Below are 24,521 nucleotides of genomic sequence, written 5' to 3'. Positions count from 1 at the left end.
TCTAGTCTGTCTGTTACGCAGTCCACCAGCTGGTGCAGCTGAAATTTTCTCCTCCTCTTTGCTCTGGATTGTGGATTGTGACAAGTAGCAGGACAGGAGCCAAACAGGACCAGGACTATAACCACTTCCCGAGGATTGTCACTTCTCTACGCTTTCATCGCAAGGGCTCCCCCCTTACGACGGTTCTTTTTTTTTTTTTTTTTTTCGTTCTTTTTTTTTCCGCCTGACAGCGCACCTCCCCGGAGCCAAGACGTTGTTCCCCGTAGAGCCGGGGTGCCCCAGTCCGAGCAGCGCAGTCCGTGCGGGGAGGTCGGCTCTCGGCGTCCTGCAGGCCGGCGACATGATGGTCCACTGTGCCGGGTGCGAGCGGCCCATCCTGGACCGCTTCCTCCTCAACGTGCTGGACAGAGCCTGGCACGCCAAGTGCGTCCAGTGCTGCGACTGCAACTGCAACCTCACCGAGAAGTGCTTCTCCAGAGACGGGAAGCTCTATTGCAAAATGGACTTTTTCAGGTAAACTCAGAGTCCGGATGCAGAGTTCGCCGAAACTGTGCTCTTGTTTCCAGCATTCACAAGAAAATGCGACTTAACGCCACTTTTTTTGTTTGTTTGTTTTGTTTTTGAGACGAAGGGGGGGGAAAAAGATTCCCGTGGATTAAATGGGATTCATGATATTCAAACAGAAAATGACAACAAACAAATATTATTTTCGTTTACAAACTCAAACATAAAGTTAGAATCAGAATGCTCAGGGTTTTAGGTTTTCACATTAGATCACTATTATCTATCAGCAAGTGGATTTGAGTTGTTTAAAATATGTCTTAAAAGTTAGAATTTAGAAATGACTTACACCACAAATGAAGAACACAATTTGTCGATATCGATTTGTTTTGTGAAACACGATGGGCAGATGGCGCGTTTGGCCTTTAATTGGGTCCTAAACAATAAAACAAAAGACGTCCACCATTTTTTATTTAATTGTGTACCCACGTGTATTGAGTGATTAGCTTCTTTTTCCTCCTAAATCTATTTCCAGCTCCACACTTAAAAAACAAACAAAACATACACACACAGAGAAATAGCCATTAGACTATTAACCGGTTCACAATGCCCAAAAAGTGTTTCAGGTAATTGAGTGATAAGTGAAGTCCCTGTTTGTCTCTTAGCATCATTTTCATGTGTATGTGTGAGTTATTTTCCCCTCAAATTGTCTAATGACATGTAAGACACATCAGCCTTTTGTTGGGACCGACTATTATTGGCCTCGCTCGGCCTTGGCCATCATATTACCGCAGGTCCCATCAAGCAGTGGATTTAAATGCCCAGCCATTAGCCAGGCGAAACAGTAATCACCCTAATGTGTCCATTTGTTGTGTAAGTAGAGCTGTGCCCTTTTCGCTGGGGGGGAGGCTTGGCCATGCATGTGAAAGAGGAGGGGGGGGGGGGGGGACAGTGAAGCGATACCATTGCAAATGGAGAGACAAGCTTACATTAGTGTTAAAACAATGCTCCTCCAAACACGACTGCCTGCCTTGGAGGATTCGAGCTCTGCACCCCCGACAGGGTCGAGCCAAAACCCAGGTGTAGGCCCAGTGTGAACCTCCAGTATCGTCTTAAACTCCTCATATGCAGGGACAAAAAAAGAAGCATCAGAGCAGGTGATACCACCCCACCCACTTAAAAAAAAAAACTGTAAACACCACCCTAACGCATTTTTTTTCTCACTCATTTCAAAAGCAAAAACAAAAAAACAAACACCTCCTCCTACTTCTCTACTCCTCTCCTGCACGCAAACGCACGTTCTCAAAGCATCGAGGGGGGATTCAACCGAATTTATTTGTGGTCTATTTGTGTATCAAATTGATGAGTCTTCCCACCCAGTATTTAAGCGGGTGAATATGGATTAAGAGAAGATTTTCACGCTAAGATGCTCCTACTCTGCCTAATCCTATAATATATCCTTGGCAACAATGTGTTGATTGTCACTAATACGTTTTGCGTGGGGTTATTGTCAGAGTACCTCCATCAAAATTGCCAGTTTTTTCATCTCCACTTAACCCCCCCCCCCCCCATTTTTTTTCATATTTCATTTTATTAGTTTCACCGTCATTCTGAATACTGCTGTTATACAGGGGAAGTGAAACATTTATTTGCTTATTACTTCATTAAAATAAGAAATAGGGCTACTAGTTTTATAATAACTCAAACAGTGAAGCTATTATCATTAATATTAATATTATTATTATTATTATTATTAATATTATTATTATTATTATTGCTGGGGTTTTTTCCATTTCGCAATTGATACGTTATTCGCACTACAGTTCGATGTCTTTATTCTCACTAATCCATCACAATATTTGGAATTCTATTATTTTTGTTGTTTGTATTTGGTTTAAAAAAAAAACATCCAAGTGGTTTCTGACCATATGCAAATGTAATTTTAAAAGTCAGGCCCCTGTGTCAATATGCAGTCATTTCTTTGTACAGATGAGTGGCTTGAGAGGGGGGTAAAAAATATTTTCTTCTTATCAAATACAAAACTGATATTTTTCCATTTTCATCCAGGCGGTTTGGCACAAAATGCGCGGGCTGTCTGCAGGGAATCTCGCCAAACGACTTGGTGCGTAAAGCCCGCAGCAAGGTGTTTCATCTGAACTGCTTCACCTGCATGGTGTGTAACAAGCAGCTGTCCACGGGAGAGGAACTCTATGTGATAGACGAAAACAAGTTTGTGTGCAAAGAAGATTATATGACCTCCGGAGCCATCAAAGAAGTCAACTTAAACTCAGGTAAGCGACCGATAATAATGGACTTGTGCGTCTTTTTTTTATTTTTATTTTCTTGAATCCTTTTGGATTCCTTTGAATGAAATGCTTGAATTTAAATTGCATTATTAATAACGTATATCGATAAACGATTTTATTTTTAATCTACAAATTGTATTAATAAAATGCCAATCGGACAATACCCGGGACCAAAGCGACATGTATTAAAAAAAATGCTTTGTTAGTCGTCTTCAGTGGTCCACGGAGAGCGGGTCACCGTCTTGTGAGATCGAATAGTTTCAATATTTACCTCCTACAGAGCAATTGCTTTCTGTTATTGTACGTCAAGGTCCACTGGGATGAGTGGGTTTGTCATCTCCTTTTCCCACTTCATTCTCTTATTATACAAAAAAAAAAAAAAAAAGTCTGGAGGACAGTAGCGACTCTTACTGAGGGCTTCACGGTCTCCTGATTTTAGAGAACTCCTATATTTATATATGATAATTTCTTTGTTAAATCAGAGCATTTTTCGGCAACATTTATTTTGAAAAAAGATATATTTGTTTCTCTTTTTGTGTGTTTTTGTTGTCGCTATTTGCATCAAACTTGAGTTCAAATTGTGTCACTCAATTGAATAAAACATAATTTTTAAAAGGGAAAAAAAAATTTCCACATGGGTGCAAAAAAATGCGTTTAAATCGAATTCTGGGCTGGTTAATTATTTTAATTTAGATTTTTTTTCCTGAGTGTTTATTGCGTATTTTGGATGCATACTCCTCTGTGCGTCCATGACTCATTAAACCAGGACCCTCCTCCCCTTCCTCTTCCTCCTTCTTGACATTTCGGATCGTGACCTTCCTCTTGTTTTGTTTTTGTTTTTTTTGTTTTTTTGTTTTGTTTTGTTTTTTTTCCTCCACCCTTCACAGTGTCGTCGTGTACAGATAGGAGTTTATCACCGGATCTGCAGGACCCAATACAGGACGACATAAAGGAGACGGACAATTCCACGTCCTCAGATAAGGAAACGAACAATATTGAGAATGAGGAGCAGAACTCGGGCACCAAGAGGCGGGGGCCCCGGACCACCATCAAGGCCAAGCAGCTGGAAACGTTAAAGGCGGCTTTTGTGGCCACGCCGAAGCCGACCCGACACATCCGAGAGCAGCTGGCGCAGGAGACGGGTCTGAACATGCGGGTCATCCAGGTAAGACCCGGCTGCAGTGCTGCTGTTGTGACAGCGAGGGGAGGATCCACACAGACAAAGACAAATTACACACAAATGACGGATTATAAATCAGTGAAATCACCCTTTAATTTTACTGAAACGCGGCAGACGTTTAATTGAAAGCCCCATTATCTATTAGAGAGATGTCAAAACATGATGTGGACTATTAGTAGGATATAGATCCGAATTTGGGTAGTCTCATGTTGTGTGCTTTTATTAGGCCCATATTTTATTTAAGTGGTAATTATAAAACGATAATAACTGCCCTTGTACAGGTAACAAAGAGAGGGTATTTGCATTTTAACGTGTTCACTATAATAATAATAATTAAAAAAAGAACAGTCTAATGGCTAATTAAATGGATTCAGAAGAGCTTATGTTTGTATTTAATGTTAAATTCACGTCTTGAAGCCATTCTTTGTTTATTTATTTAATGAAACGACAAAAAAAACATCCATTAGTTCATCCTCTAAAGTCATATATTCTTCATATTTATAATGTGGAGCTTTAAAAAGGGATTATTTTCAAATCACATTATTTTTCAAAACCAACAGAATCACTTTGTCTCGAAACTCCAATAATTCAATTTATTGGTGCACAGATGTAACAAATGTTAGAGGAGTTTTGATTTGTGCAGACAGGTGTTTATTTCAGTAATAACCCACATGGCACGGCCCTCAAATTAGTATAAGGTTGGCTTTGTGTTTTGCCAAATTGCAATAGGAACCCCAGATACAAACATGTTGTGCAATGACACACAAGCGTAAACAGCTCTGGACCTCTCTGTGTCTATCTCACTCTGACTGTGTGGTGTCTGTCTTTTCATTCTCTCTCTCTCTCTCTCTCTCTCGCACACACACACACACACACACACACACACACACACACACACACACACACACACACACACACACACACACACACACACACACACACACACACACACACACCACACAGAGGCGGTGTCTGGGTGCAGACTGTGTCAGGATGATTAGCACCATCTCTGCCAACTGTGATGTGGCTTTTTGTGCACTCACTGTAATTATCGCTGATTTCACAGATTTACATACCACCCTCCCCTTTTCCCACCTCTCCGCTCTTACTCACTTGCAGCCTGCTTTTCCACTGCCTATATCACACACACACAAACACACACACCATATGTATGTGTGTGTGTATGTGCATCAACCCAGCCCAATCAATCAGTCAATCAGCCCACTAATCAATAACTCACCCAGTCAGTGAGTCAGTTAGTCTGTCCTTGATCCCCCACCCCCTACGCCCACCCCCCACCCCTCCTACCAACTGCTGACTCCCACACCCCACCCTCCTGTGTGTAGCTCGGAGCCAAAATGGAGGCTGTGTTTCGTCACCTTCCTGCTCGTTCAGTGTGTGTTAAATACCATTGCTCTCAACGCGGGGAGCCCTGTGAGCCACGCTGCTTCTCCAGCGTCTGTATGTAATCCCTAAGCAACGCTCTCTCAAGGGAAGCAAAAGCATTTCCATAAAAATGTAGCCTACAGTTAGATGATTGTTCTCAATAAGCAGGTGTTGCTTTTGCTGCTGGAGCACAGAGAGCAGAGCCTAAGTGGTTTTAGCTTCTTTCTTTTTTCTTTTTTTTGGGTCTTTTTTTCCCTTCTTCCTCTTTCTTTGCATGTATGTGTGTTTTTGTTAATCTGTAGCACAGTGGGATTCTGCCTCTGGTGTGAACATACATCATTATGCAGCAGCGATGCAAAGGCGAAACAAGATGTGTTATGTGCTTATAATGCAAAGGCATTCTTCCATATGGCGTGCAGTTTTTGCCATTTCCAAATCCTCCCTTGTCCCTACTTAAAGAAAGCTTATTTAATTGTGGAGATACTCTGATCTACAGTTTACTTAAGCTTGTACTGGAGTGTGCTCGGATGATATTACGTCACTGGGAAGCGTCTACATGACTGCAAAATGTTAATCTGCATCTTTGTGCTTCTCCTAATATCCGACTTCATCCTCCAGCACTAAAGTATGGTGTTCAAATGCAGATTCTATTACACAGTCCTTCAAAAAAATGTTCATCCTAAATCAAGTTTTTAACCCTTTTTTTCTGTTCACGGCATGTTTCACAGTTCAACATTTGGAGTTGGTTGAGCCGTTAACAATGCTGAGCTTTGAGAATTCACAGCTCAATTAATTCAGAACTGAGAGAGGGCACAACTAATTGTGATCAGGTAAATACAGTTCAAAACAGGTGCAGAGGTATCAGAGGAGCGGGATCATAATAGGGCAGCGGCAAGTACTTCTTGTCATTTGTAAGAAATAGTTTTCACTTTTTGAGTATATGAGAGCCATTTGAAAGATGAAAACTAAAATTCGAGTCAATGACGGCATTTGAAAATTTGGCTATGAATTGTGGCTTCAACACAAACTCTGTAACGGTGAGCATGAAGTGAAATAGATCAATGATGTGAGCTCAGGGGACGAGCGCATTCATATTCATATTCATATTCATATATTTTTGACTTCCTATCAGTTCTGCTCCATGTGGTTTTTTTTTTTTATGTGCGTGTGTGCAAAATCCAACTCTTAAGTGACTTGTGCTGGTTTGTAGACTTTAATCTTTAAGCTGAGAGCTGAAAGGAGTGACTGGTGGATATCTAAAAAAAGACAAATGCAAACTTTAAATTAAACCCTTCACGAGCGGCTGAGATCAGCTAATAACTGTGACCCGGTGGTTCGTCACAGGTTTGGTTCCAGAACAGAAGATCCAAAGAGCGACGGATGAAGCAGCTCAGTGCCCTCGGGGCCCGGCGGCACGCTTTCTTCAGGGGCCCAAGGAGGATGAGGCCACTCGGAGGCAGGCTGGAGGACCCAGATATTTTAGGACCGGGTGCCTATGGCTACTACGGAGGTAAGGGAATACTGCTGTGACAATACACATTTAGCTCATGGTTTTTTTTTTTTTTGTTTTGTTTTTTGCTGCCATGTTAAATACACTACATCACCCATGCCTGTAGGTTCTTTACCTTGTGCAATATTAATGTGCTAGTATGGAGCAAATGTAATGGCTGTATTCTGGTTTATGCTCGCCTTCGAAAATGTGCGACTGAATTGCAGCACCGAGCGAGGCTGATAGCTATAGAAGGTGCACTATCGGGCTGCAAGAAGATGACATAAACATTATATATCTGCTGTGACTCCAGCGGCAAGGGGGAGAGATTGGCTCTAAAATGATATTTCACAATACCTCCACGATAAAGATGTTCATGACTAAATACTGATACTATGGGACACCGAGATTTAAGCACATTTTTGTCATCAGAAAGAGTCAGCGATCATGTGATGAATGAGGAAAATGTGAGTGAAGGTAAACATTTGCATTGTGAGGCAGTTACTTCCCCCCAAACCTAGAGCAAGCTCAAATTCTCAAGCAGATATTAAATTCTTTGTTTTCCTTGGTTTTGCTCGTTCTTGTCAACAAATTAATGATCCATCCAAATCACATTCAGTCGGCTTCAGGTGTATTTTCCTCTGTTTTACAAGTATTACTGAAGTCATTATGTACTGGTGCCCAGACTCCTCCAAGACATCAGCAGTCTGCACTCGCCTCCAGCGTGGATAGAAAAGTCCACACAGCTCTGTTAAACTTCACTTCATATACTTTAATTCTATTAAATAACATCAATCACTGTGGGGACAGACAACAGAGCAAGTTACTCTTCTTCATTCACACACACACACACACGCACGCACGCACGCACGCGCACGCACGCACGCACGCACGCACGCACACACACACACACACACACACACACACACACACACACACACACACACAGTACATTACAGTATAATACTTCTCAAGGCGAGTGTAGTTGTTGTGGACATTCTCCAGGTTCATTTAGTGTTTAAGTTGAACCTTCAGCTCACTCCAGTCAGGAACGCATTAGAAGCTGCATAAAGAGGCTATGAATCTTTTGGTAACCGATCCAAATACAACTTTTGTGAGTCAGAGCTTTCAAGAGTAAATCAAACCTGCCGTCACATGCTGCACTGCGAAGAAGAAGAAAAAACAAACAAAAGCAAATCTAGCATGGGTGACATACTTAAGGTATGGTGTGAAATTGAGCTCAAAAGACACAAGTCATGTTGATGTATCTGTTATTTTAGAAACCTCAAAATATCAACTGTAAACACCAACGTTGCTTGGAGGTAGTCTGCATTTGGAAACGCACCCTCACTCCTGTGGGTTTGAAATTTGAATCATGAAGGGTTAAAGTTGCAACCCCCTCAACAGATTATGATTGTTGGTTGCGTTCAGAGCAGTTTGTATGAAATACAGCAGACAAGTGTCCAAAGAGTTATGATGGCAGAAGACAGTGCCCACCTCAACAAAAAACACACACACATATTTCTAATGAGTGATTAAATGTGATTTATCTGTTGTTTATTCAAAAAAATAGAAATGCAAAGAGCAGATTATGGAGCACTAATTGTAACATTTGGCATTAAATCTATTTTGATTTAAATCAAATTGAGATTTTACTGCATAAATCCTCACTGATGACAACATCTGAGTGTCCATCTCTTTCAGCAAAGTTTCTGAAACTCTCCATAAAAAGTCTGTATAGGTTGTTTTGTAGTCTTGAGGAACAGGAAACATCATGAAAATGAGCTCGCGCTTGTTAGATTCTTGCACAACTTTTTAGTTTTAATCTTCAAAGGTCATTTCCAATTTAGCTAAGATGCTAATTTTTACCTTGAATAATTGAAGAAACGGTGTTTCAACAGGTCCAAAAGGATAAAATCACATAAGGATCTGCAACAACACATCTTCAGCTTACAAAAAAATGCAAATATAGTATAACTTTAAAGCAAAGTCTGGTTGTTTACTGTTTTATTTATGCTTTTCCAAGAGAGAAAGCATAAATAAATAAGAATAAGAAAAATATTTGGGGTTAAAAAGTAGAACAAAACTGTTTTTTTGTTCAACAGAAATCACGTTAATTTGCCTGGAATGTGTTTGTTTATAATCATCCCACACTGTGAACTCCTCGACACACCAGTATTATTTGGAATCTTCCGCTAATCTGCACAAGAAAATCTGTGTCTTATTAGTTCTATTCAAGATGGAGCTTCATGTTGACTTGATGTATTTTCCTCAAAGGGACAACGTTAGAGTGTGTTACACACTCGTATTGCAGTTCCCAGGTCATGCCCAAAGTTATAAAACAAGACTTTTATGGTTCCTATTCGTATTTATAATGATTAGACTTTGTACCTGCTCTTTTTTCACGGGTCATCTCAACTTATCAAGGCGACTTGCAACATATACTTGGCTAGTTTTTGTAGTAGAACATGCCCAAATGACTCAAACTTAGGTTCCATGCTTCATATTTCTATGCATATTTGCTTGATGAAAACACATGCTGCAGAGCTGCTGTGTCAGACTCAGAATTTCTCGACTCTCGCTGCTTCTGAAGCTCTTATCTGTGTTTGGTCTGTGCTTCATTCATGCTTCAAACAAACATTAATCAAACTACCAGAATTTGGATTCACAAATTGAACCACACTCGTAAATCTCAGCTACTCCAGGTCTATTTAATTATTTTGGTAGTGTGTGTCAGATAGTTGATTGTGGGTTTTTTTTCTCTACATTGATGTGGAAAACATTGAAAGGAAGAGAATCATACTAATGAAGACAGGATTGGATGGTAAAACTAATATTTATTTCATTAAACCGCATATTTATTTTAGAGGTTAATGTAAGACAAACACAGATTTTACATATTTAACTGATAAACACTCATGTAACCAGTTCAGCAGTTGCAAGCTATATTTAGAGACTTTCCTCGTGTGAGAACGTAAACTGCGGATACAGCATGCTGTGGGTTGCATCGTATTGTTCAGTGTTTAAAGAAATCTTGGCCAGTCTTGCACTCATATTCAAAGAACTACTACTGTGGTGCCAAACTGCACATCACATGGATCCTCAGTGACCTTACTGTCTTTGCTGCCAGTGCCAGTCAATGAAATGACAATCCACTTGTCCATATATAAAGCTTTGCTCACTTGATTACCACTAATTGACTGAATTATACTAATCCTACCTGGTTGAAGCAGAGCGAGGGAGTGTGGCAACACCGCAATCATGACCTGCCAATCAGTCTTCCCTCCTCCAATCACTGATGCCTCTGAAATGTGGCTCGCTGAGATTTGCGGCAGGTTGTGTCATTGGGTTAACAGATGCAGTTCCCTGGAAAGGGCCTTTGTTTTGTTAGAGTAAATTAAATGAGCGGATTCCACTAACCTCGCGAGCCAGTTTCCAAAAATGAACACGACAGTTGATTCACAGGTTAAAGAAGGAGGGATGTTATTTTAACCGTATCTGGACCTGATATACTCTCTATCCTGAGGATTAAATGACAATTCTATTCTAATTGTCAGATATTCACCACCCACAATTCCTCCATGTCCGTGTAGTACATAGCACAGTCATTATTTGGCCCTGTGGTCAAATGGAGATGGCCCGCATAACTGTAGAAGTTTATGGTGGAAGAAAATAAAAATTTGTTATAACAGAAAACCCTCATCACTCCTGGTTGCCAAATTCAAAATATTAAACTAAACCACTAAGCAGCAAAAACACAACACAACACGATCATTACCAACATACTAACAATCCTAATATAACCCCAAATAAAGATGCATTGCAGCGATCAGCTCCATGACATGACAATATGTTTTGGCCGGCAAGTGTTAATCTAACAAAATCAAGATCGTAAAACACCATTAAAGAAATTTAAACAATTATTCAATAGCAGTCTCCAGACTCTCCCAACAAGATATAGGTCATGACATTGCAGCGCAGCCGTTGTTTATGTTGGAAACACAGAGACAATGAAAACAACTCTTGACGGCTGAGCTGTCTGCGGTGCTGAAACCACTATTGCGGCGCGTCTGCACCCCAAATTGACATGAAAGTACGAACAATTAATTATTTTATAATTAAAAGAGATAATCAAAACGAATATTTCCCTCATTTCAATTCAGCCTTGGGTAGACACTGCCGACACTGCCTGCCCTGACTGCATGTCACCGAGCAACAATACTGAAATTGGAAAAATCGATGATGCAGCAGAGAAAGTAACAATGAAAACTAGCGACCTCCTTGCTGGCGGAATAGCATTACTATTAAAGTCATACTATGAGGCTGAGTTTGTGGGGAAAAACAAATTCACACTATCGGCTGCAGAAGTCCTGTGTTCTCCAAAGAGAGACGGGAGGCTTTTTCACACATTCGCTTGGTGGAGAAGGTTTTTACGTTGTTTATAATAGATTTAGCTAATATAAAAAAAAAAAAGTGCACAAAATGACCATTCTCATGATGTCTTTTTCTATTAAAGCTTAAGGGAAAACGAGTTTAAGTCAATCTATCATGTCACTGGCATGGTCCAGTTGAGAACAAACTGTGCTGTTTTATGTAGACCCTGAACTAAAAATGTGTGCGACACCCCAGATTTATAGCAATAACACAGTCACGACTTTAGATGTGTCAGCTGTTTTAAAGGGGTCAAAATAACATGTCCCTGCTCTTTCGAAGCCTCGGTCAAAAGAAGGGTTGAATTCAGGAGAAACTTGCAGATTCGATCTTGAAAAGTGTCGGTCGGCGTGGCGGGAGGCTTCATGCAGGACACGGCTGGTTTCCACAAGTGAATATGAACTGCGGATGAGATGATAAGCTGTTTTCCTTTCTGATCACGTGTGCTGCTGGAAGAGAATCTCCAGTGGGTGAATCGATATCGAATCAATATTCTTTCAGAAAAGAGAAGAAGAGGGGGAAAAAAAGAAAAGCCTTGTGAAGTCCACTTGACAAAAGCTGCTCCCTCGCATTAATGCTGAGACAAAAGAAGGTTGGCGGGAGGCAGCAACACGGCGACGACACAATATCAACTGGAGGAAAAAACACAGGTGCACCTGCCATTTGTGTATACATCGGCAGTTTGTTTTTGATGGACAGTCTGAGAGCTGTGGTTTCTATACAGCTCCTGCACGTCTACCTGAAGAGCCCCGGCATTGAGGATACAATAAAACCGAGGCCGTCAAGGCTGCAACGCAGGGAGTGGGAGGGGAAAACAGAGAAAACCTTCATCCCTCACTCTCAGCTCTCTTGCTTTCTTTGCACGATGCTATTCACACCCCTTTGTGTGGCAGCAGCAGCAGCAGCGGTGACGGTGGCGGCAATGGCTCTGGCCGGCCTGCTCGCCTTCATCTGAGCTCGCTGCTCCTCAGACTCTGTTTAGACGGAGGAATGCCTGTGTGGCACGACGTGTCTGCATGTGTGAGTGTAATTATAGTTTGCAGAGCTATCACTCCCCTCAACACCCACCCTTACCTCCCCCAATCCCTCCTCTTTCCTCCTCCTCCTTCCTCCTCCTCCTTCCTCCTCCTCTCAAACACGCATGCAAGCACAACACAGGCTTCTTGCTTCATCCTCAAGGTCGCCTGAGTGAGCAGGGGCCTGTTTTGTGAGACCAAATAATGAGCCTGTTTGTGAAAGTCACGTCATCTCCCGCCGTTTCTCTCTTCCAAAAGCGAAATGCGAACGCAAATAAATGTAGGTGTTATAACCAGGCGGCAGGATTTCTGAATGTCTAACCTGTTAGTTCCTGGTTGCTCTGTGTTCGGGCTGAAATAGGAGTGAAAGGAACATATGGCAGCGAGTGGAGAAATGCTATCGCAACATCTGGGGCACCGGGATGAAGTCTGCCATCGATCTCAGTTCAAGGTGGCGCTGCAACAGAATGGATTTAACTGAGGGGATAAGGAACGAGGAACTCGAAGTGGTGTGAAGCAGAAGGCAGGCGGAGGCTTGTAATTGTTAATGGATGCAAACAGTGTACAAAATAATTGGCTACATGTGGAGTGAATGGATCCTGTTATGGCTGCTTTTTTTTTTTTTTTTTTCCGTTTTTTTTTAAAACGATAAACAATTGCGTGAAATATAGCTTCGGAGAACGGTTTACTACGCAAATATGGTTGAAAGTTAGCAGCTAGATTTCAGCCATATCAGCACTACAGAAGTCTGTTTGCAATTTTAGTGGCTGTGGTTATGTTTACGTGCAGCTCTATAAAAAAAAAAGGGAATGATTGTAAAGTGAATGTCTTTTTAACTGATTATTTCATGATTAGATCAGCCTTCTGTTAAATTTTTTTTTTTTTTTTTAATTTAGAGTTTGGTAACTGTATCATTGTCTCAGTCTATTTCCAGGCGGTTGTTTTATTGAGTTTGTCCTTTCAATTAGCTGATTTAATGGTCCACTGAGTAAAGAGCTGATTTACCAGCAAAGTGCAAGTCAAAGTTTGTGGGTGGGAAATATCCAGCGTGCGCCATGGTGCATTAGAGCCTTTCTGTGTGAAGTTTCCATGTTCTTCTGATGTCCATTCAGCGTCCCTGCCTTCCTGCCACAGTCCTATTTTATGATTAATGAGTGCCCCGAAACTGACTGTATGTGAGTGTGTGCATGAGTGATTGTATCTGTTGGTTCCCTGATGATCCGGCGACCCGAAGAAAAAAAAAGAGAATAGAAGATAGATGGATCAATGGACGTTAAAATGGGATTTCCTCTCTCGGCTATAACACTTCAGTATATAGCAACAATCATTTTTTTTTTTTCACAATGCAAACCCCCCCCCCCCCCCCCCCCCCCCAAAAAAAAAAAAAAAAAAATAATCCAGACTTAGCTGAGTGTGGAGTGTTCTGTGCACAGGGAGAAAGAAACATCTAGTGAGTCTGACCATCACAGCTTATTTGCTGTTGCTGGCTTAAAGAATTTTCACTCTAACAAGCCGATAGTTCAATGGCTCCTCACCCAGACACTAGACTGAAATTGCAAAAGGAAGACTGGCTTTGTGCTCACAAAATGCGTGAACAAGACATACGACGCCGCGATCTTCACAACATTGCTGCTTTATTGGCAACACGGTTTTGGACGATTGCTGTGGGATTTTGAACAGCCGGGGCGTCGGTGTCAGCCCAAACATTAGACTTTGTTAGGAAGTTGTCTGAGAGCTGTTTTTCGAACTGACTCAGTCTGCTTGTTTTTCACACTTCTCTAAACAAAGCTAGCAGTTGCCCCGGGGGTTTGCTTTAATCGGACCGAACGTGACATGTGTGAACACACCCTCGGAAACCTTCGGGAGCTCGTCGGATCCGTGAAAATCACACAATATTGTGCAATTGCGGCATCATAGATCCGACCGTCTACGATGTCAGGCCTCAGGTTATGCGTTTCACATTGAAGTGATTTTTTTTTTGGTTTTCACCTGTCAGCGGGACCGACTGGCAACTATGGGTGAGTTTGCGAACGTGAGAACAGCAGGAGGCGACTGTAGTTTTCAAGTTAACTACCGATCGATTACATTTAACTCATTTTTATTTACATATTGCCAATTACAACATAGCCTCATGGGTCTTTTTTAGAGAAAAACCCAGAAAAAAAAAAAAAGCAATGCAGAAACAAAAGTGAGGGCTTTTATTTTAACCAGTCAAGACTTAAAGGATAGTAGGAAAGAACAGAGTTGATATCAGACAAAAAGCTAATCCACTCACTTCATACTTTGGTTGGAAGGTCACATTGGACAGAGGTACTCTAGTTGTTTGCAGGCAGTTGAGTTAAAATCATCTGTCCTGACACCGCATGGAGTTTATTCCTTGAGGAAAGTCCCTTGAAAACAGTAGCTACAGGCTTGACAAAATATTGCTGTAGATTACCAAAGCTTTACCATAAACACATGTCGGTCGCTTCCTCATCACATCCATTCATTTATGCATCTATTTTTAATCTGTCGTCTGCTTATTGGTCAATGCTTTCAGATCATTCGCAAATTTCAAAGGTTGATCAGCTATCGACCAAAATAAGGAGCAACTCATTAACAACCAGCAACTGCAACAATTCATAGTCACACAGACAATATAAAGGCTTCCATTTGTTTCAATGCGCTCAGCAGCAGGAACAATGTTTCATTGAAGATTCATAAATGAGAATGAAGCTGGAAACGTTGTCGAGGGATAAACATGCCAGTCAGTGTCAGATTTTCTGTGGGAATTCCGGTGAAAGTTACACGTTTGGGGGACGGATTAAAGTATTAATGTGTCAGTTTTCCTCTCTTCCTTTCATTTCTGTTTGTTTTGCTGCATCACTTTGAAGCAAATGAAAAAATATACAGCAAGTCAAAAGTTAAGGAAAATGTACAGGGAAAATAAGGTCTTTTTGGGTGCAAACTTTGCTCTGGAGTTTTAATTGGTTGAGATGTAACCGATGCATTTTGAGGTAAGTTAGTTTATTTCAGTCACAACACTTGAGCGAAATATCTCCTAGCTTACTTTAAAATGTTTATTGATGCTGATACCTGACATTTCTTCTCGAGCTACAATGATGACTTGAAGCAATGAAGCAATATATAGTGGTGCTCCAAGTGTGTTTCATGATGATATTGGAATTCGCTGCTTGGAATTTATATTTTTATTCATTTTTTGTTTTTTTTATTTATTTGTTTGTTTGTTTCTTTGGTTGGTTGGTTGGTTGTTCATGTAAACAATTAATAATTTGACCAATGACTCTGGATTTGGGCTTTTTATTTTGTTTATTAAAACAAAACAAAATGTAATAATGTGGTAAATCTTTTTATATATAGCTAGTACATGTTGTGTCCGTTATACTCTTTGTTTTTGAACAGGACCTTATCTATTTTTATTTTTTTTTATTAAACTGACTCTTATCACCCTTGACATTTTCAAAAAGAAGAAAGAATGTAAGAATTGAATTATTTATCCAACATGTACTTTAAAAAAAAAAAAAAAAAAAATTCTAGTTATAGCAGTCAAATATTAACTTTTTGGGGAAAAAATATTTCAAGTTGTTATTTCTATATTCCTTATGGATGAAATGAATTGTTTGATACACCAAGACATTTTCTCTTCAATCAGCTTTGTTATTTAAACAGCAGGTAGTGACCTGAAATATGTCCATCATTCATGATGTATGCAAAAACAAATGATAAAGGGTGAAGAAAGACGCCATTGATGTATAAGCATCCAGACTTTTGACCTTTCTCAGACAGTTGGTCAGACAAAATCTCCAATAAAAAGTCACCAGATAACAACAAAAAATGATAATAATTGCTCATGAAGAGATTTTCTACATGTATCCTCTGCTGAATTGAAAGGTGCGAATGTGGCTGAGTGATCGGCGTAGCTCAGGGAATAACTACAGCCCAGTGAGGCGCTGGGAGCTGCATCAGACCTGACAGAGGGATGCAGCTGACAGGGCCTGGCAGGACTGCGGGGAGGCTGGAAATCTCATTTTGGAATTCCTCATCCAAATCTAGAAGTTTCAGCAGGGGAATCCATCGCGGCGCACGCATGGCTGGGAGCTGAATGAGAGCGGGAGATGAATGCACTGTGTAAAAATGCGAGAGAACTGAGGTGGAGAGGTGTGGAGTTGTTTATACACTCAAATGAGGCTGTTGGAGACCGGTTGGTTGGAAATTGGACATGATCAATTTCACCACTTAGGTAGGGGTGGAGCTGTGTGTGTATAACCGCACTCTGCTCCGGGGAACTGTGAATGTTTTATGTGTATTCAAAGCAGATGGAAAGTCTAACCCCATCACGCATTTTCCTGTCCTCTCCACAGAATACCAAGGCGACTACTACGGACCAGGGAGCAACTATGACTTCTTCCCCCACGGCCCTCCGTCCTCACAGGCCCAGTCTCCAGCCGAGTCCCCCTACATCCTGGGCTCCGGCCCCGGAGCCATGGAGGGATCGGGCCACCACCCCTCAGACGACCAAAGGTTCACGGACATGATCTCCCACGCGGAAACCCCGAGTCCAGAGCCGGGATTACCCAGCTCCCTGCAGCCCGTCCCCGGGGAGGCGTACGGGGGCGGGCCCAGTCCTCCATTCTCCTTGGCCAGTAACTCCAGCTACAGCGCCCCAATGTCCCACCAAGGCCAGGAGATGGGAGAAACCACAGCCTGGTAAAGGACAAAGATAAACACAGGGACCATTCGCAGGGCGCAATGCCCAGTTAATTCAGGAGATGAATCCACACAAAAAAGACAAAAACAAAACAAAAACAAACAAAAAAAGTTGAGTAAAAAGTATAGATGAAATTTCTATCGGAGGACTTTTTAAAATCACGCACTGCTTTTCACCGTTGATGGAAACAGAGTGGGAGCGCTTGCAGGAAAAAGTTGCTTCCCAGTAGATACTCCAAAGCATATCCCTTCCTGGATAACTGGACTTGAAATGTTAAAATAACACGCATCAAACAAACATAAAATTGTGATTCCGCCCAGCAAATATGCTTCTCGCCTTCCCCTTGCCGTTAACGAAGGTGTCTTCTAATGCTGTAGGAACACATTAGAGTCATGCCAAAGGGGACATGTTCAATTTCCTTTTTTTTCCTAATTTCTCTTCACTTATGTTTTTGCTTTAAAGCAATATCACTATTTGTTCTGTCGTTTCTTTTAAGTTGATACAAGTCAGTATTACAGAAAGACAAGGGACCCGGTTTGATACACACTTTAATGTTCATATATATATTGTATAAGCGCGTCTGTCACGACCAAAACGGGATATGTTTTGTCAAAAAATGTTGCTCATTTTATACATTTTGTGTCTGACAATATGTCAAATCCAAGGCTGCTGCTGCTACCACTGATACACACACACGCACATGCACACACGCACACACACACACACACACACACACACACACAAAGACACACACTTCTGGCAAGGCGCTGACTTTCTCCCGCAGGAGTCTCAGCTTTACATCCCTAATGCACACAAAGCGTTCTTGATCACAGCCTAAAAGGAGCCCGTCTATACCATTATTCAAAACATGGGCGTACAATTATACAGACACTTGTACCCACACGAACACACGCACACACAAATCTCACACCCATCCAGGCGGCCCTGATAGTTCTGCTCCGCACACTGCTTCACCTGACCTTCCCTTTGTTACTGTCCCTTTTAAAAAACATGTTTTAATGGAAATGATTTTCAAAAGAACATTGAACCCATAATGGAGAATGTCCTTCAACAGCTGAGGTCTCCTTCCTCTAAAGAGAGAAAACAAAAGAGGGGGCAGACAACATCTGTGACATTACTGCTGTCTGCTCCGAGGCACTCGTTGCCATCTAGTGGCCACGCTTTCAATGCACGCCAGTATTAATAAAAAAAAATAAATAAAAAAAAACGACTCAAAGCACAGCAAAGTCCGCCTGTGTGCAGATGAGCATCTTTGTAATTTAGAGGACAAATTCTAATTCCCAAAGAAATACTCAAAAAGATCATGGCCAAGTCTCATCGGGGGTTGCGGTTTGAAGATCCAGCCCTTTTGAAGAAATCATTTTTGAAATAAAGCAAACATTTTCCATCCCACGATTGCTGATTTTTACTCATCAAATACAACATTTCACACGGACACATCGCTCAACACTTAATGTTCCGCTGATAGGACACAATGAGTTCGCTCTGCTTCAAGTATTGTTTTGAGATGATTTGTGTTTATTTTGGACATTGTACGTGATCTAGAGAGAATGTGTCTTATTGCTGATGGATGGAGATATTCTTGGATACAAAAGTGTGCGTGCGTGCGTGCGTGTGTGTGTGTGTGTGTGTGTGCGTGTGTGTGTGTGTGTGTGTGTGTGTGTGTGTGTGTGTGTGTGTGTGTGTGTGTGTGTGTGTGTGTGTCGGGGTGGGGGGGTGGGGGTTAAGGGGACAAGGCTGTATTATTTCTATGTAAATAGCACTGGTAATAAAACCTTCTCTTACAACTTGAGGAAGTTTCTTCATCATGCTTTCTTGGTGTTACGGTCATGACTGAGTCTCACTTTCAAGGTTATTTAGTTTTTGTTTTTATAGTTTTTGTTTGTTTGTTTGTTTGTTTTAATCCAAAACAATTGGGATTTATCTCACTGCTTCAGCAAATCATCATTTATTTACAGACAGTTAACCAAATTGATGCATTACCATGGAATTATATATATATATATATTTTTTTTTTTTTAAGAACCATAAATTATTGAGCTGACAGCTCATTATAATCTGATTTCTCCCACTATGGTGTCTCAATAAATCCACTTCAATATGTTTGTCTTTTTACTTTCAGTGAATAATATTTTACTATGAGTCACTTAACCAAATTGTTTCACTGGATTAGGAACATTTTATACTCAGGAAACTATTAATTACTGAGCTTGTGACATTCCACCATATTCTCTCTTATTTTGAAAATCACTGTACAGTCAGCGTACCAGATATGAACTGAGCTGTCTCAATAAAACACAACACTTGTACTTTAAGCAGGAAGGGGCTGATTATTGTCTAATATGTCCCATCACAGTATCCCCACCCTTGCTGCAAACCAGTATGTTCACTCACCAGATTAATGTGATTAAAATATATACCATCTATGTTATAATAATGTAATAATACTTTCTTAAATCAATAACTTTCTTTAAAAAGAGTAAACAACAATCATCCCCCCCCCTCCTTTTTTCTTTCAAACAGCATTTTAACTCTATGAACAAGATTTTAAATGAAATGCATATAACCTGAAAATATATAAAGCTTTTCTGTAAATGATTTCCAAAGTGTCTCAATAAATGCACTTCAATACTTCTGTATTCACCCTATTTGCTGGAAAAGCATCTTTTATATCCAGTCAGTTCACCAGATTATGGCAACACACATTCAAATATATCAGTTTTTATTTGACGGACTAATTACTGCCCTAAAACAGCTTCTCCAAAAACTACAATACAATCAACATGGTTGCAGTTTATAGCTTTGCTTTGTTTGTGATGTTACACAATTGCTGCATTTAGTGTTAACATATATGGTTCCTTTCAGGAACTAATATTTATTTCTTTTATATTTATGCTATTCATTGTTTCGACTGGGGCCCTGCATCTTGCAATTTAAAAACAAGATCACAATTTACACTGTGTCTTCCTCACGATCACTTCACCAGCTTAATGCATTTATACTTGGAATATACAAAATGTCACCTTTGAGGACACTCTGGAGGGTTGAAGTGAGGTCCATCTACCATATTCTCACAGAATCCTGCACGAAATACCACAATTCTTCATGTCCAGATAGAAAAACAAGTCAACACAGCAAATGAATGGGGTTTGGACTGAACAGTGAAATTTATTTCTGCAGCACTACATCTCAGAGAACAATATTACACAGTTAACCCCACTCCATGTATTTAACATTTTGTAGTTACTTTGCTGATTAAGAGTTTAAAAGAAGCATAATAAGCTCATAAAATATGATGCATTGCTGTAAAACTAACTGCCCAGTCGTACATAAAGTAGGTTTAAATTAGCTCACTCCAACCAGCTAAAACACATAAATGCTGAGTGCCACACTCAATTAAGGAGAAGAATAATGGGTTGTAATAACAAATCTAGATCTTCAGTGGGATACTGACAAAAGCCTTTCTGATAGATGTTAGAGGGGTTTTATTTTTTGGTTATATTTTGTTATTTGCCTTGTGTACAGCACTTTGACCCCCTGTAGTTCAGGGCTTTATTATAACTACTATAACTTTAAAGGAATGTCCACGTAGCTACCTCTAAATTATTTAATTATTTTACTTTTAATTAACAGTTCATTTACAGTGAATTCATCTAGCAATCTCTCTAGTAATTCAAGTTTCAGACTCCCGTCATCTCATCCTCGCTAATTTTGTAGCACTCCGTTAAGTGTTTATGGCTTAAAAAGTACTGAATAAATCATTATGAGCCGAGAATCCCTTCGTATGCAACTTCAGTTCGTTTGAATACGCTTTTTCATTGTTCGAGAGCACTTGCAATGTCTGTGCGTGACCCCGCACCAAATCTAAGATCGTGTTTTTCCTTTCTTTCGGTTCCACACCTCCAGTCCTGAGGGAAATATGTGGCTTTTTAGTCGCTAAATGCATCTCAGTGAAAACAGCTGCCTGCTGCCGGAGTGGTAACTGATGAGAGATGTGATACTGAATGGGGAGGAAAAAAAAAAAAAAAAAAAAAAAGCATAAAGTTGTGCAGCAGAAAACCACAACAATGAGATAAAAGATGCTATAAAGCTCTGTAGACCTGAGAAGAAATGCAGACTTGGGTAGTAATTCTCCACTGGTGACTCGCTGCATGTAATATGTAGCCATTGTTTGTGTAAAATATTTATTAGTATTGCTTTAAGTTAAATTTTGAATGCGACCCTTGGAATTGACTAACACGTGGTATTCATTTTAAATGCTGCATAAGCAACAAAATGAAGCAAGTATAAATCAGGCTCTCTCTCCTCTGTGCCTTTAACCCTGCAAGCAGCAGCAGCAGCAGCAGCAGAAGTCGCAGCACAGTCTGAGTCTATTTCCAAGGCCCTCAGCGCACAGCCAGCATGAGAAATTCCCCACTTGCATGAAGCCAAATTCAGACCAGCGCCTTTGGGCAGCCCTGTCCCTCCTCGGGTTCCGTGACCTTCCACCTCCTCATCCCCCTTATCCTCCTCTTTATCCCCAGCCCTGGCTCCACATCCCCTCCTCTCTCCGTGGGCCAGGTGGGCAGGCGGTGGTCCAGGTCTGCAGTAATTTTCCCGCTGACTGGTTTTAATGTAAAGGGTAACGTGAGAGGAGACAGGCCTGTGTGTGTGTGTGTGTGTGTGTGTGTGGTGTGTGTGTGTGTGTGTGTGTGTGTGTGTGTGTGTGTGTGTGTGTGTGTGTGTGTGTGTGTGTGTGCACACACACACACACTTAGGTGGATGTGGTCTTCAGCTTCTACCAGTCCATTACCAAGAAGCTGTACATCCTCTTTATTTATTTCTTCTTTGCTCCCTCTGTTACTCTCTAGAGTATTTTCCTCAATTCCGATTTTTATCACTCCATCTCCTCTACTGCGTTTCACCAGCGGAGCAGAACACACACACGCACACACAGGCACACACACACACACACACAGTCACACACACACAGACGTAAACACATAGTGTTTTCATGCCTTTGAGGGACATTGCATTGACTTAAATGGGATTTCTCCTCACTATCGAATCAACCATAACTTCTGCTTACCAAACCTTAACTTTTACCTTATAGCTACGATCTTAAGCCATGTTTTCAGTTCAAAATCATTTAGGTTATGAGGAGCTGCGTTTTGTCCCCACACTTCATCTAAAGTTCCCATGATGTGAGAGTTTAAACAGATTCAGGTCCATAACATTCCACATGCACACATAAAGCGATGTTTCCAAGCCTTCTGAGGGCTTTTTACTTTATTTCTACTTAATCTGAACCCAGCAGTATTACCTAATACTGATGCTAACCAAATCTTCACCTAAACCCCTGCAATCCTGTTATGAGCTCTTGTTTTTTGCCCCTATATTTCATGCCTTGGGGTGACATTGCATTCATTTCCTATATACATACTCTCAAATCACCTCTATTTATATATTTATGTATATAACCATGGCCTTAACAGTCTAACCTTAACACTTGTAATGTGATGTGATTTTCCTCATCATGATTTAGAATTTATTCCCAAACTGAGGGCAAGTCCACATGAACTGAGTGTAGAGCCAGATTTTTTTGATTCCCTAAACATACCTATGAATATTGAGGTAAGCAACACACACACACATGCAATTGGGACAGAAAGAAAAGCCACTGCTGTACTAAAATTGTTCATGGTTTTCTCAAACTGTTTGAATTATACTTTCACAAATGGTGAATATTAATGTTTTTGGATCCCACAATTTTTACACAGACAATTTTTCAATACCCGGCAATCAAAAAAATAGAAAGAAAGAAAAAGGCTTTAAAAGTTGTGACATAGCTGCATTTCAGGTCTTGGCTCTCAAATTGCAAGGATACAGCTTGGGTTAACTTTAATTTTTGTTTTTTAAATCGCTTACGACGTGTTTAAATAGCCGGCAAAAAAAAAAATCACGTAATTTCAAGTTATTGACCAAAGCCTGGCAAGGTTTAGAAAAAAAAATGTTATCACTGAAAATCCCAAAAGCTACTTGGTTGGCTCAAATAATATAATGCCACTTTAATGCTAACGAAACATTTTCTTCATTGCTTCTGTCATAAAACTACAACCACTAGAGGACGCCCCAGCCCTCTGTTCAATGGAGAGTAATAAAATTATAGCAGCACTCGCGATAACTTCAAACAAATCACAACATGAGCGTCGCTTTAATGGTAACTTAATAGACAAAAATGTAAACACACAAACTAAACGAAAAACACTCGTAACCGGGACACATGTGCATCAGTGAACCGCCACGAAACACGAAACATCCTCAGTAACCTTCACCTTCCTTTCACCCAGGAGCATCTGGTTTATCACTCTCTCTCTCTCTCTCTCTCTCTCTCTCCTCTCTCTCTCTCTCTCTCTCTCTCTCTCTCTCTCTTCTCTCTCTCTCTCTCTGTCTCTCTCTCTGTCTCTCTCTCTCTCTCACACACACACACAACACACACACACACACACACACACACACACACACATTTAAACCTGCAGACTTGTGCATTGGCTGTATGTTGAACACTTGGCACGCAAACACACATACACACACACACACACACACACACACACACACACACACACACACACACACACACAGGCTCCCATTAACATCAGTACTTTTGTAATGGATGTGTTTGTGGGGCTGCTGTGGGAGAGAGGAGAGACCTGAAGTAGCTGTTATAATCACTCGCTTGTTTCCCCCTCCCCCATCTCTCTCTCTCTCTCTCTCTCTCTCTCTCTCTCTCTCTCTCTCCTCTCTCTCTCTCCTCTCTCTCTCTCTCTCTCATCTCTCTCTCTCCTCTCTCTCTCTCTCTCTCTCTCTCTCTCTCGCTCACACAAACACACACGCACACACACACACAGAAACCCTCTATGGCAATTGGCATCACTACATGGGGCTCCATTCACCACACTCTCCCATATACATATGTGGAGGGCTGACCCCCCCCCCAAACTCCCTTTACCGCCTGGGGTGGGGAAATCCTATTACCCTATGAAGAGGAGGAACACATCATTAATTACATTCACATACTCTATTTACACACACAAACATGCATGCATGCCAGATCTCATTGCAACACACACTCACTCAGTTCTCAGCTACGTGCACTGTCACGAAACTCCAAAATAAGCTGTATCATGCAGCCATGTTTTTTATGTATTTCACTGTCAGCTGCACCTTGACAGGTGACATTAGATCTCGGCTGGCTTATCTGATGACACACACACACACACACACACCACACACACACACACACACAGAGGGAGAAATATGTCAAAACCCGCAAGAGAGCAAAGTTACGATCGCCGAGAGAGATTTCAGGCAACATGGACAGGCAGATCGGGGACTGTCACAGTGTCACCCTCAGATTTATTTGGAGTCTCAACAGCCTTTTCAAGGTTTACCAGATAGATGGGCGCCATAAAGTGATACATGCACACTATAAAATGAACTGAGG

General features: G+C 41.0%; 1 protein-coding gene across 1 annotated transcript; it reads left to right on the top strand.

Annotated features, from left to right (window-relative positions):
* Window positions 1-340: 340 nt before the first annotated feature.
* Window positions 341-17,020, top strand: lhx5 (LIM homeobox 5; the record flags this gene model as incomplete). The annotated part of the gene is made up of 5 exons (XM_080509685.1): window positions 341-513; window positions 2,569-2,792; window positions 3,695-3,972; window positions 6,718-6,883; window positions 16,671-17,020. 5 exons carry the CDS (start codon window positions 341-343, stop codon window positions 17,018-17,020), a joined length of 1,191 nt encoding a protein of 396 aa, XP_080365811.1.
* Between the last annotated feature and the right edge of the window lie 7,501 nt (window positions 17,021-24,521).

This window comes from Blennius ocellaris (assembly GCF_963422515.1).
Source record: "Blennius ocellaris genome assembly, chromosome: 15".
NCBI classification, from domain to species: domain Eukaryota; kingdom Metazoa; phylum Chordata; class Actinopteri; order Blenniiformes; family Blenniidae; genus Blennius; species Blennius ocellaris.
Note: the sequence above shows the minus strand (reverse complement) of the source record. Positions and strands in the feature narration are given on the sequence as shown.